Source organism: Mesitornis unicolor, unplaced genomic scaffold, assembly GCF_000695765.1.
Source record: "Mesitornis unicolor isolate BGI_N332 unplaced genomic scaffold, ASM69576v1 scaffold43912, whole genome shotgun sequence".
In the NCBI taxonomy this organism is placed as follows: domain Eukaryota; kingdom Metazoa; phylum Chordata; class Aves; order Mesitornithiformes; family Mesitornithidae; genus Mesitornis; species Mesitornis unicolor.
The window spans coordinates 1,187-16,403 of record NW_010170658.1 but is presented as its reverse complement, the minus strand read 5'-3'; the positions used below and the strand labels follow the sequence as shown (position 1 = coordinate 16,403).

The 15,217-nt window shown below is 38.9% G+C and overlaps 1 protein-coding gene across 1 annotated transcript; it reads right to left on the bottom strand.

The window, feature by feature from the left end:
* Window positions 1-3,685: 3,685 nt before the first annotated feature.
* On the bottom strand, window positions 3,686-14,604 carry PM20D2 (peptidase M20 domain containing 2; the record flags this gene model as incomplete). Its single annotated transcript, XM_010179754.1, has 5 exons — window positions 3,686-3,888; window positions 4,710-4,817; window positions 9,225-9,360; window positions 11,429-11,583; window positions 14,462-14,604. Coding segments are annotated over 5 exons (745 nt in total), but the record flags the coding sequence as incomplete, so codon positions are not given.
* Window positions 14,605-15,217: the final 613 nt, after the last annotated feature.

Here is a 15,217-nt window from a genome sequence, read left to right as displayed (position 1 = left end):
TAGAAGTCGAAGCTTATTGGCAGGTCTGGGTGGATTATGGGCAGTTCTGCCTGTGAGCATGTCTAGATTAAGAGCTTTGGAGACTGAAGCCTTTAATAGTCTTCAGGGATGCTGATAATCACTGATAGGGTGAAGTAGCAAGAAGGTAAAGTGCAATCAGAAACAGAATAGTGAGAAGGCGTGCAGAAAGATCGAGAACCTCTTTTCTTCCCCTGTAAAAGGATATTCTCACAATAACAAAATCATTAGACATCTGTCTACATGTTGCACACCTGAGCAGATGATTCTCTCAGTACAGAACAGATCCAAATTCCCTGCATGCCCTGATGGGACTCTCCTGTCCTGTGCTTGCTCATATGGCAATGAGGTATTTCAGGGAGCACTAAAGCAGCAGCACTGGGAAATGAAAAGCAGCAGCAAGGCCATATACACCACATCCCACCATGGGACCCAACAAGCTCAGTGGCTGTTTTCTGTTTTGTTTTAAACCAAGCACACCATTTACTGAAGGTCTAGGACAGGTATTAAAATAAGGAAACACTGTAGCTTGGTAGGCTGGCAGAGGCTTTAAGTTCTTCACATATCTGGACAATCACCTCATCCTTAAACAGCTGTGATTTCCTATCAGCTGTTCAGAATCATTTCAGCAATCACAGTTTATTCCTGCACATTTTGATTCATTGCTAAAGGTATTATTCTTCGCAAATATTCCAATATTCTTAAATTATAAACAGCCTGGGGAAGACTGCAGTTGTGGCAACTGGAAAAACCATACCAGGTATTTTCACACAGATGATTTATGAGCACAAATCACCAAAAATCAAAGTCAGTTTTATTCTGACAGGAAATAAATTTCTCATGTGTAGTATCATTGTGACAGTAAAATTCTAAACCGCTTTAGCTCTGAACCTTAAGAACAGATGTTCAGAGACACAAATCAGAGTTACCTTGCCTGGGGAAGCTGAAGTCTCTGTTCTTGGAGGCTTCCAGGATTCAGCAAATGAAGTCAAGCTCACCCATTATGATGTTGGTTGCACCTCAAGCTGGGGGCTGGCCCAGGTTTAGTCTAGCAGAGATCCTCCAGAGCCCTCCCAAGCACCATTTCTACTATCCTATGAAATCTAACATGCTTTAATAGCTAAAACAGCCCTAAGACTATAAAAACTGCCATCAAATACTGTTTTTGAAAATCATCAACCCTCACAAAAAACCTGCTCACTACAGCAGACTGCAATGGAAAGCTTAAAACACCCTTACTCTTAGATAATGACATCCAAGAGGAGGGGGCAAATCAAACATGCTATTCAAATGAAGTCATGAGGCACCCCAATATTAATCAAAGGACAAGAAAATTCTGTCACAATTGAATTTATTGATAACAGTTCATCTTTAATCAGTACTTCAGTTTCATTTTAATTCCAGCAATAATTCCAGCAGAATTAAGACATGCTTTTAGTCCAGAAATGCGTGATTAAAAGATCGTGGACGTGATGCAGCCAACACCCAGCCAGTCTGGGCAAAGAGAACCGAGATGGCTGTAATGGCTTGAAGGATGTCAGCCTGAAGGACACACACCACCACAGCACGTACTGCTGTCACTGGGATCCCAACACCATCTTAAACACAGCAAAGCAAGAAGCTAAGCAGTTCATGCAGGAGGAAATAAGTCACGTATGCTAAGGAAATTCATAAAGTAGCTTAACCCAGCAGAACTGAAATTGGAATTGTGCCTGACAACTGGCAAGGCAGGGTTTAAATTAAAAGTTAAGCAGAAAGCTCCTCTGACAAATTTTGGACCAAATTTCAGTTGGATTTAGTATCCAACTTACTGTCCTGGACATAACCATGAGTCCAACCTCATCTACTCCATGTGTTCATCTGTCAAAGCTGTCTGATAAAGCAGGGATGCTGGTGTCGGCAAGGACCACGTTGTAACCCGCAATACTTATGGTCATGCTCAACTCTTCAAACTGGCCTGCAACGCAAACCAATCCCCTTTAATTGTGCCTCTTGTTCTCACAGAACAGGTAAAGAGTTACTTCTTTTTCCCAAAGGCATTGAGCACTTCACAGGTTAGAGTCTGTGTCCAATTGCTACAAGCAGAGGCTGAAGTATCAGAAAGTCTGAAAACTGTCAAGCTATGCAGTCTACATAACCCACAAACAGAAGCCAGCCTGGTCACACTTTCTTCCGTCCAAGAAGGAAAAGTGTCAATACATTCTTAAAAAGCAGCTGAAGGTCTGTGTTAGAGGGCATGCACAGAAATGAAGAGGGAGTGCACAGTTAAACCAAAACATGGAATCTGTTTTTCCAAAATTAGAAACTGAATATAGAAATAAAATATAAATCCTGATTAGAATTCTAGAGTTTACCATTTAGGGACTGGTACTGTTCAAAACAGGGTTTCTGAAATTATTTTGGGTATTCTGACTTCCTGGGGAATACGGTTTGCCTGACTTCTTTTCAGCAGCTTACTATAATACCTATGCTCAGGAGAATGTTAACCAGTAAGCTGCTTTCTCCCTCAGTCTGTCCATTGACTCAGCAATTTGCATCTGAAGAAAAGATTAGTTCCTTCTCTATGTGCTCCTGTGATCCTTTAATAAGCTAATGAAAAAATCCTAACAGGTTTGGACACACAGACCACTACCTAGATAAAATCTGCAACATTAAAGTCTCTGGAAGTAAAACAGTGCAGATTTTAATGCCAGACTAGGCATACAGCACACAAAAACAACCGGCAAGACTTAACAGATCTGATGCTTAAACAGGTTTAAGAAGCCAGTTACTGCACAAGCAATCCTTAGTGCTTCTCAGAGCTTACTACAGGGGTTGGACAGAGACAGTTTAAGGTTCCTTTCATTTACTGCTTCATGATACCATGGTTGCATCTTTGGAAAAAGATTTCCACTGGTTTAGCTAAATTTATACACATCCTTCAGACCAGTTAAGCGAGTGCAACACCTTGTGTGGATGCTTGTATTGCCCCAGGGCAGAACTTAAAAAAGGTGCACATGCATTTTTCCTGCAGTAGTTTAAATGTGTTAAACAAAGATCTAAGTTGCTTTCCAGTTTTTTATCAATGACTTCTGCACAACACCTCCAAAATTTATTAGGAGGAAGGCCAGTGCATTTCAGGACAATCAACCTTTGCAGCTCACATTTCCATACAGTTCTTTTCCATTGCTAGAAGATGCAATCATCAAAACCAGGCATGTTTCCAAACACATACCCTTCTCTCCAGTGACACCAGCTCAGGTTTTAAGCCTCTATTTTGTCCCAAGAAGAAACAGAGAAATGCTTCACAGATCAGATTCAGCCTACGATTATCAAGTGACTAGTGCTCATTTTAGAACAAAAATTTCCATGTAAATGCAGCTACTTCCCCTATAAGGGATATTGCTATAGCAATACATAGGAGCTAAACACTATTTTTTATTCAACACAGCAACCGAAAGACAATGTATTTGAGAACTCTCTGAAATTCATCACCATATTGAACACAGCAAACATTACAGCTACATGAAATCCCACATTTTTTGAAAGCAATGATACTATATTTGCTTCTCCTAAAGTCCAAACAAAAAACATCAGCATTTCTTCAGCTACGTGTTTATCCAGCCCCTTCTGGGATTCAAAGACAGCATCTCCATTAAGCCAATCCTACTGAGAGGTTTGACGAAGTTTAGCGTGATGCACACGCTCCTGTGTCAGCACCAGATTCTTTGTTAGGTTCTGCTGCATTTATTTGCCCTTCTTCTTTTAACTTCACCTGTCTAAAGTCTTCCCTGACTTCTTCGAGCAGACCTGGCTTGAAAATGACATCCAGTGCTGTCATTGCCAGAGCTTTTGCTGTGCGCAAAGCGTAGAACTGAGCTTTCTGTGACCCTACAGAAAAAGGGTAGGAGAGATTTCAGGTTAGACTGCTAATACTAGATACAAACCACCAGCTCAACACATAAGGTATATTTTATAAAATAAGATCTTGAGGTTTCAATTGCAAGAACAGTTTCTTAAAAATCTACTTCCATAGATGAAGTATGTCTATTTTCTCATGCCTCAAACCAAATTTTCACATGCAAGTCCTTAACTTTTTGCTACTGATGTAAACAAGTAAGACTGATAACAGGAAAACAAGTGTTCACACTTCCATTTTTAGAAAAAGCAGTTTTATACCATTATCTCTATTAAACTTCCAGAGTATTGTGCTTTAGGAGTTAAAATTACTTTTATCTTTCGGCTCATGTTTAGAAACTCTTCTGAACATGCCGCTTGGTATAATCCTTCTAATTTTTTATGGCTAGATGGTATACTGACGTCAGGCTTTTAGTACAAGGAGCGGTCATCCTTCCCATTCACATTAACTTTAAACAAAAAAGCAGAAATTCTATCTATTGTCAGCCTTTTTCTGCAACTCTACAATTAACCAAGTTAATTGTTTCAGGGTCTGTATTTGGCTCAGATCCCACCATGCTCGAAGAAAACAACTCAATTTCTATACAGGTATTCACATGCAGCCACTTTCAGATCTAGTACTTAGATGTTTATACATTTAATACACAGTAGCTCTGAATACCATAGAAGCATGTGAGAGCTTTAATCCTCTGTAATTCAAAATAATTTTAATTTCTGGATTTGCTGTAGTTAAAGTCTCTACAACACATAAGGGTTCCAAACACAAACCTCTAACCCTTTTCACTTCCACTCACCTGCAGCTTCTGTGTACTGCTCAGTATGATTCAATGCATCAGAGCCAATATAAAAATAAGGATGAATCCCAGGGACTACAAATGTGACATTTCCAAAGTCCGTGGAACCTAGAAGCAGTAGAGAAATTTTCTTAATGAAAAAGTGTTGAAGAGTTTTGAATGCTGTGAGAAAGTGTATGACAGATATTATCTCCAGCCCGCATCTAAACCAGAACACTCTCTGCCCCAAGTACTAAAATAAAAGCATTTCTAATGAGTAACTGTCCATACAAAGGTCTCCTACCACTGAGATGTCTTCCCTAACTAGCCATCTTCAGATGCTGCTCTTCACTGTGCTTCTGATCAATAATCAGTTACTGGACTGCAAGTGGATGTACCAGCATGTTCCTATTTCATCTACTGTTCACTTTTTAACAAACATCTCCTGATATAATGAAAGCTGCCAACCTTGGACTTTCAGGCAGTCCAGCTGTTTTCCTGGTACAGCCCTCAGAACCAGGCCCAACCAACTCCCGCTTTTCACCAGCACGCAAATATTCAGCATTAGGTAGGGAACTCTGAAGCAGGAATAATTTATCTTTAAACAGAAAGAGATTCAGGACAACTATTTTTTTTCCTGTGCCTCTTAGTTCCTGTCAGTTGTGGAAGCCTTAAAAGCAGAATCACTTTTGAAATCACAAGATCAGAATTAAACTCCAGACAAAACACCAGTACTTTGTACACAAAGAAATTCTTTATATCAATGCTGCCAATTTTAATGATTCAGGCCTGACTAGCACTTCCAGTATGCGACAGTACCTATCTCAAAGTACTGCCTTTCATCCAGACATAGTAGATCCTTCGAAGTAAATCATCCAAGAGCCTGCAACTACTTCATGAGTGCCCCTCCTCTTTTTTTTTTTTTTACCCAGACAAGGAATCCACTCAGTATTTGTAAAAATGACATTTAGAAGCTGGAAAAATCAACATGCCGGTTACCCTGCTCTAGCAGGAGTTTGGACTAAATGATCTTCAGAGGTCCCTTCCAACCCCTACCATGCTGTGATTCTGTGAAATACAGATACCAGAGCAGCATTGTTTCATAGTGGAGAAAAACAGGGACGACCAACTAAGTTTTCAATGAATGTTTCCAGGCCAATCAGAGTTGCAAGAATATTTTCCTTTAGCAGTGTCATAGAAAATGACTGTTCCAAAGATTTCAAAAGATGTATCACATCAGGTAGCCTCCATATCATGATACTTTATGGAGATAAGATACTGCTAATGCCTTAAGACTTAGCAATGAAATGATTGAAGAATATAGATTTTACTTGGAAGCATAGTTATTAAAAGTGAGTCCACAGAGCTGGCATCAAAGAGGACACATTTAGCTTGCTATCTGCCCTGCCTACAGACAAATGAAAGCAGCAAGGCTTGTAAAAAAAAAATACCTTTTCCCATAAATTCAGTATGCATTTGAAGAAAAACAAACTCTTGGCACGGCAACAAGTTATTTTAGTTTGCAGTAGCCTACACTGTCAAGCCATTCTTTGGTCAGCCTGGGAAGACAGCAGAAGTGCAGAAGTTCTGCCTACTCCAGACTAAACCAGAGTTCTAGGCTTACCCTGTTAAGCCCTAATGCACAAACTACTGGGAAGACTGTGTTGGACTTTTTCCCTGCTCTCACCCAGCAAATGAAGCATTAGAAATTTCAGTGTATCCCAGCTCTGTCATGTAATTCCACTTAAATTTATATCCATATCCAATCTACTACCAGTTTACCAGTTACTTTTGCTGAATGTTAAAAGAGATTTTAACTTGGTATTTTCTATCGAGATGGAGAACTTACCAAGTCAAAATTCATGCAGCTTTCAATAAAAGTGTGATAGTCAAATCTTTCCCTTTATCAGAAAACATGTTATGCCCTTTAGTGATAATAACCTAGCAGCATGTTTAAAACATCAGGTGTTCCAATAGTTTCCAGACAAACACCTGGAACTGTATACATGCTAGAGATGTACAGATTGAGATTCCTTCTAAAAGCATAATTGCAGTTATCAATGCAATATACAGACTTGTACATTATCTTCAATAGAAAGATACTGGCAGCTCCAACCTCTCAAAAATACATCCTGAAGCTGTTACTGAAGCCTCTTCAAGTCATTGAGCATGTAAACCACAAACATGAATGGAGGGGCAAATACAAGCTTCCAGGAAACATTTATATAAATCCCCAGGCTTCAAAAGTGGTATTTTCAAAACATACTGGCTCCTTCTTAGGATCATCTATACCAGTCTTGTGCATAGAAAGGCAATGAACCCCATGAATGCTAAAAATATCAGGACTAAGTTATCACAAGCGTGGGTGCCTCAACTAAGGCACACTAAACTAAGCCATCTGCTTTGGGAGTTTGTCAATGTCCTCTGCCAGAGCTATGCTACCAGCAGCAGGAGGTTTCTCTCCTGGTCACGGTACTTGGCAAAAGCTAACTCAGGTTCATGTTATTTCACGCCATCGTGGCTGTGTTTGCCAAATGAGTGGAGTGTGCACACAGCACACGCAAGGCAGTGTGATTTGATGGACTAAAGGAGTTCTTCATAATGCTTAGCTGCCTAGAGCGATACCTGTAAGCAGACCGATACTAATACCCATGTAGAGGTGGCAGCGAGTATGCTCATCTGTTAACGACTTTTCTGCTGCACAGACATGGAGAAGCAACTGAGCTATCTTCCTTCCCTTTCAACAGAAGAAACTGATATCCTAAAAGAAAACATTGAAAACCATATGAAAACTAAACAGAAATAGAGGTCCTGAAAAAGATGAGACAAAACACTCAACCCCTCCCAAAAAGGGTAGCAATACAAAATTCCACCCCTACATCTCCACCCTGGAGATTGTGCTTTGTCACTCCTGAATCCCCACTGCAGAAATTGAGAAGCAGCAGCTGTGGAAAGAAGAATCAGTAAGGCCTACTGCAGTATGCAGTAAAAACGTAATTGCTCAAGCACATTTTGACATTTGGCAAGCAATTTAAGGACAGGACAGGCATATGGAGAGTTTCAGTTGAAGCAAGTTATGTTTGACATTTAGCATACCATGTAACTTACATATGAAAGCACTATTACAATTACCCATCTGTACTAAGCTCATTCAAAGTCCTCTGAACCAGCAGGATCACCAGCATTCATCATCTTCACCCTTAATACAATGGTTTGAGGGAAGCAACTAGCACAGCTCCAGAAAGTTTCACTACATTAAACATTCACAATAAGGTTCCTCAGCCCCTTTCTTAGGCTAAATGAGTAAAGTAGTAAATCTTACTTGTACCACGCTGAATAAAGAAAAAAAAGAAATCTGCCTTTAGTTATACTTTGTTTTTAAGACCAAGGCAATTAATTAGTTGGAGAAAATATGGTAGCGTTGCCTTAATTTGGAAGGGAAGTAAGAAATAAGAAAAACAACCAGGATGCCATTAGATATGCTGTCTCACTGACAAAACAGTCTGGAGAACTATGCCCAAGCACCAAGATCTCAACTATCCAAAGATAATCTGCATTGAATATAGAGAAGATTAGTACTACAGTCAAAGTAATTAGAGTACTGTTATTTTACTGAAAGCAATCTTTTCCTTCTAACCAAGGAGAAAAGCCTTTAACATGAGTGGAGTAAAAGCATATATATATATATCTATCTATATATCTATATATAGTTATGATAAGCAGTGAAGGCTATAAAGTATCAGCAGCAGTTTTAGGACTTGAACAGAGCTCCTGTAGGAAGATCCTGGAAAAAAAAACAACTGTTAACAGTAATGAGAAACCCACCTGCAGATTCAAGAATTCACACTCCTATTACTATACCTCTGAGAGACCAAGCAAGTGAAATAGTTTGAGACATAGTCAAGACCCAGAAGTGAACACCTACTTGAATGTCACCCTTTGGAAAACTAATGTTGAACTTGTGAACTAAAAAACAGAGGCACAGAATTACTTGTTAATGGAAAGAGGTTCAAGTTAGCGTTACTGAGATGCTTAAACTTCCACTTAAAAATCTCTTCAAAAACTGAATTTAAAATATTAGTTAGCTGCTAGTACATTTGTTTAAATGTAAGCTTGGAAAATATTGTTAAACAAGGTTCCTAAAGACTAAATCTCATCTTCATTCATAGCACAAATCAGGATTTCGTATTTCAAAGCAACAGAGTGAGCCACAATTCATTCCACATCCTCATCTTCACAGTAAGACAGTTCTTATCTCCCATTCCTCCCCATCAAACTGCTTCTTACTTATTTTCAGAAATATTCTCAGAACATTATTACTGCTTTCCATACCTCTTGGGAAAATTTCTCAGCTTCTACAACAAATACAGAAACACAGGCCAGATGTATGAGCCTTTTACTGAGCTTCTGTTTTCTAATTTGCCTTTTTTCTTCTGATCAAGCTATGTTTAACCTACCTCTATCCCATTATTTCATACTCTTTGGAGTTTCTCAATCTAAGTTTAAGTCATAACAAAACACCCCTGGTTGAGTTACCTGACAAACCATTCAAGGCACAGTCTTCTGATATAAACTCAATTCCAAGCTGCTTTCCATTCTCCTTGTAAACTTTCTGCAGGCTCTTATTTGGAAGCACATTGTAGTAATCATTTTCACCACCTTTTATATCCACCTAGACAAAGTCCAAATGATTAGAGATTTTTCACCAGCCTAAGCCAGTTTACTTTAAATAATTTAAAGCCCAGAAGAGTTAAATACATCTGTTTTGTCAGGGACTTGACGTATGGACATGTAAGTGCTGAGTTTCTTTCAAAAATATAACATTGTGCCAAATATTAGCCTTGATCAAAACACAGTTGGTGTTCCGTCAAGCTCACGCTAGACAGCCAAATTCCAGAGGCATGGATTACACAGACAGTATCTCCAAAAACAATAAGCAAATATTTCCTGTAACAGCTTCTAATGATTTCCACTGCAGGTACCATTAAACTACACAGAAATCAGTTCAGTCTTGCACTCAACTCTATTTTACTAGTTTTGTTTAGAACACTTCCAATAACTACAGCCCCACTTGTGAAATGACTCTACACAAGTAAAGAGTTTGAAAACACATGGAAAAGACCATACCAAGTTTCAAAAGGGATCTTAACTTTCACTCTGCATAAAGTACACTTTCTGATATTCTTTTCTAGATGGAATGGAGGGAGCATACTAGGAAAACAGCATCTAAAGCCTCAAATAGGCCTCAAAACTCACTAGCTCATGTTTATATACACTATATATTTGTGTATACAAATATTACTACACTATTACTTTACTACACTACATTTAATTTACTACACTATTTGTTCTGATGAGGACTGACTCTTTTCACAGCTGTATTAGTCATCAACGTCCAACTACAAAGCAGGTCAAACCACCTATCTTAGCAATACATTGCAAGGCAATGTGGTATTTCTGGAACCAGCTACAGGAGAGACACTTCCATTTAGTAAAAGCAAAAAAAAAAATCAGAAGAATGCGGAGAGATCAGTTTTTCACACTTGGTTGCTACATGAACCTGCTGTTTAATGAAGCAAACAAAAGAGGCTCCAGGTCACTAAAAGAAGAGCTAAAGGTCACATCCATCTTGAAGGGCTAGGAGGATCTTAGAAATTACAGACTGGTCAGACTGTCCAATCCTCAATCTGCAAATCCTCCTAAGACCCATGTTCAGGCACATGAATCACAAGGCAACTGTGTCTCTCCAGCACAGATTCACAGAAGACCAGATGGTGTATGACCAAGCTTAGCTTATTACCATGATGCCTCTGGCTCAGTGGACACAGCAGACATGCAGGCTCAAAGTGTTATGATCAGTGGCACAAGAAGTCCAAATTGGCACCTGTTACTCATAGCATCCACCTGCAATCAATACTGGTGCCACTGTTGTTTTAGTATCTTTATTACTGACACACAGCTTCCATGAGGCCACATCTGGTGTACTGTGTTCAGTTTTGTGCTCCTCAACTCAAGACTGGAGCAAGTTCGGGGAAGGTCACCAAGATGACCAAGGTGCTGCAGAACACGACATACAAGGAAAGGCTGAAATAACTTTGTTTTTTTGAGCCTTCAGAAAAGAAGATTAAGCTGTCTACAGCTACCAGAAGGGGAGGGTATAGAGAAGACAGAATCAGACTTCCCATAGATACCCAACAACATGACAAGAAGCAACAAAGGAAATTCTTATTAGATATAACAGCATCACAGAAGTTGGAAAGCACCTGCTGGTAGTCATCTCCAACTCCCCTGCTCAAGCAGGGTCACCTACAGCTGGCTGGCCAGGTCCATATCAATGCAGCTTTTGAGTATCTCTAAGGATGGAAACACCACAGTCTCTCCAGGTAACCTGTTCCAGTGCTCAGTCACCACAGTATAACATCAGGAGAAACTGAGCACCATGAGGTGTTGAGAGGTGGTAGAATTTCATCCTTGGAGATACTCAAAGGTTCACATGACTGAACAGAGGGTTAGACTAGCTGACCTCTGGAGGTCTCTCCCAGCGTAGACTATTCTGTGATCCTGTGGTATTCTATTTACAAAACAAAGCTTTCTTTCAGAACATGAAGTAACAAAATAGCAAGTAGTATCACAGACATTTTGCTTGCTTTCAGCTAAACATCATGCAGATCAATGCTGTCAACATTCCAGTCTACCTTATCTCCAGCATAACAAACACAGCACCATGAACACATTCTTACTTGGCATCCTGTGGCCAGAGCTGCAGATCTGAAGCAGTTCTCAACCTTCTCTGTCAGAACAGAAAGATCTTTCACTGAAGGGGCACGCAAGTAAAACTCTAGTTCAGTGTAAGAAGGAATTATGTTAGGTTTCACCCCACCATTTTTTATTACACCTGCAAAAAGGGAAAAGTCACATTATCAGTGTTAAATACAAGCACTTCATCTTCAGCCCTTGCTGAAGAACTAAATACATAAACAAAAACCAAGAGAATATCAGCAAAGCATGAAATAAATTAAGAATGTCAAAAATACAGTATGTGGACAAAATTTCATAATCACATCAGATTAAGTGGAATGTGTACAATTTTTTCAGCACGATTTCACTGCATTCTTTGGTCAGACATGTTATAAGCCCAAAGACAAGCCAAACTAGCATTTGTAACTAAAATGTCACTAAAGTTTAGTGCACTGGAGTTGTAAAACAATCTGGCTGCTATTGAAAAAGAAAAAACATTGTTACAAAGGCTACCCTGAATTCCAACTTTTAAAGGTTTCCTCAACTAGAATGTTTCCAACTTATTTTGCCAGGTTGGAAAGGAATTGAGTAATCTACATTTCTCAGCAACACCAGAGTAATGTGTGTTGCAGTGCACAGGAAGTTCATTAAACTCCTACTAATTCTTTAGAAATATCAGGGTGTAGAATATAGGTACGATCTTATTCATGAGTGAAGTTTGAGTTGAAAGTGTTCCCTCAGGAAAATGTGTGACGACTACACAGTTTTCAATTATGTTTCATAGTTTCAATGCATCAGAGGCATTACCATAAAAGACCATAATATCCATGTATTTCAACAACAAAACATTGTAGACCTCAATTCTACATTAGATTTCAATGCATTAACAGTTCATTGCTTTCAACAGGCTGTTTCCATGGCTTCCCATCCTCAATTTATGTATGTGGAATAAGACTTCTTTTCCGTAGAACCCGAGAAACTTTCTATCTTACATGGAAATACTGCACAAAGCTACTGACGTGTCACAGGATGCAAACAGGCAACAAATCTTTACTTCTGGTGCAGCACAGCTATTAAGACCATGAAATATAGTCTTAAGATAGTAAAACGCTCAAGTAAAACCTTTCCAATCTTGAATACAAAATGTTGACTTAAACCTCTATCAGCACAAGTCTGTAACAAGAGGAGCAGCTCAGATGAGAGGGACAGACATCAGAGAAAAGGAACCAGCAAGTCTGCAGGTAATCATGCAAATCTGCACAACACTTCATAACATGCTTGCTCAGAACAAGCAGCTTAGTGAGTTAGCAGCTTTCATTTGTCTTCCAGTACATTTGTAAATGGAACTGGACAGAGTCTAAGAGTATGTCTACACTGGAGTTTCAAAGCAACTGCAATATAGACTGGACAGCAGATCTAGCTTAGAAGTAGGCTGCCTGCACACTGCTGGTAGCACCTAGTTTGCCCTGCTTCTAGGTGGAACTTTTTTTAACAACTTGTTTAACGCAGCTTCTCGAACAGAAAAAAAAAATCCACATCCCTATTCTTCCAGAGGGCAACATTTACTCCCCTTATAAGCAGGGAGGAAAAAACTTATCAAATATTAGATAAACTCTAAGCAAGATTATGCAAGTACATGAAACATTGCTTAGAAATTCAAGACTTCAAGTAATGGAAAGTATTTCAGTTCTCATTAGTGGGTTAACGTGAAGATTTATAGGATCATTTAAGTCAGTCATGGCTGCCACAGCAAGCCTGCAACAGAAGACCTCCATCACACTGTTATACAGAAAGCATTCCTAAAATTAAATCTCATTCTGGCTGCTTATACTTTCCCAAAGGCATTTTAAATACTTCCAGTTTGAAAACCAGGTTTATGACAGGAACTGTATCAAGATGGTAATTTAAGTTTTACTGTAGTTTGGGAAGTGTTACCTCTAAGAAGCTTGTTTATATAGTTTTTTGCCTACGTTGCCCATGTAGTCTTTAGAAACTATGAAGAAAGCTGTATTCAGGGTTTTAAGCTTAGATACAATAAGACTTGGGCACCTCCAATCTTAAACCTGCAACACGTTGAGTTTCAGGCACCAGAACTCATAATTAAGTGCCTTGTTTCCTATAGAGCAGTAGGGCGGAGAGGTAAGGCTGTGGCAGCTGTCTGAAATTCATTTGGGTGTGCTGCATAGCAGAACTGCAAACATCATCTACAGTCAAAAGGGTTAGGGCTACCAGACTCCATCCAGATATCCTGGAGAGAAAAACACACCGATTACACAGCACAAGCAGCCAACATGTATAATGATCATTAGCTCAGGACTTGTGGAAGTGTCTGAAGCTCCTAACTATTCCAAACAAACAGTACTACATTCAGAACTTCTGTTGAAACAGCAAAGTTTTTTAATTTCAACTTGGAAAAAGTTGTGTTGGGAATAATAAGGGAAACCTGGATTTGCAGCTAAAAGGCAGCTTCCATCTCAACTTCTGAAACTTTCTCACTGTGCAAAAAGAAATGCATTATGTCAAAGGAGTACAAGTCAAGCTTAATGGCTAATGTGTCTTACTGCAAAATGACCCTTCTACTTCAAGGTCTACTAGATATTCAATATTAGAATTCAGTGCACATCCAGTTGATTGGGCTACTAACCAGAACTACAGGCTTCTGCCATCACTTGGTTTTTGTACTTCACTAAATAGATTTCAGTCACTCTAGACCACTACACCTTTCCAAAAATGTTAATATAAGTGACATCTAATTAATGGAATGTCTACAATGAAAAATGATGCAGTAAGTAAGACTTCATCTTTTCAGAATCTGTCCCATAAGCCTATTTTCAGAAGTTAGTTCTGGACACTGACATGATTTTAAAGATTACAGTTCAACTATTTAAATGAAATGATGCTTTTTCATAATACTTGAAGTTACTAAACTAATTTAGTGCAATAATACAGTATTTTAAATTGTGGGATTTTGTAAGTTAGTATTTCAACAGCCTAAACTCTTACTTGCTGGACATAAGATTTAATGAAGATCTCACCATGAACTCTCCAGGTCGGTTTCATTTGCTGTCTTAAAACAGACAGATTGTTGTATGCAAGAACAGCAGCATCTAATGCATTAACTCCTTCCCAAGGATAAGCAGCAGCATGAGAAGCTTTTCCATAGTATTTCACAGTCACACTAGGAAATAAAAGGCATTGCTTATTTGTTTCTCATTCACTGAAAACAACTCTAAAACAAAAAGGTTTTTTTCCACACAAATATTTGTTACTTAAGTTTTGTTCAGTAAGTCACCAAACAACGTACCTGGCACTACACTGCTGCAAAGTTGAACTACCTGAGTGCAGGAAGATGCTGCAAGACTTCTAGAAAACCAATAAAATGGAACATCAAGAGCCAGTCAGGCAAAAGAGCCACCAGTAACATACCACTGTACAGCCTGCTCCTGAGAAGTACAGGCTTCACATCCTACTTAAATGTCTCCAACACTTTTTTATATCTCCTGACTGTTCTGCGACTTAAAATTACAAACATTATTCACAAACAAGATAGCAAACCCTTTTCTCCGATTCAAAATTAGAAGTTGATTGTCCTAATTCTTATCAAACTTCAATAAAATGCATATGGTATACAAGACAGCAAAAGAATATTACTAAGATCACAAACATGCCATGCCTAAATAAAGTTTTTAAAGGGCGGTAAAGGGATAGCCTAGTAAAAAATACATATTACAACACTACAAGCAAGGATGTTCTTTCCTTGCACAGCTTAAAGGTTGAAAGACTTGCAACGA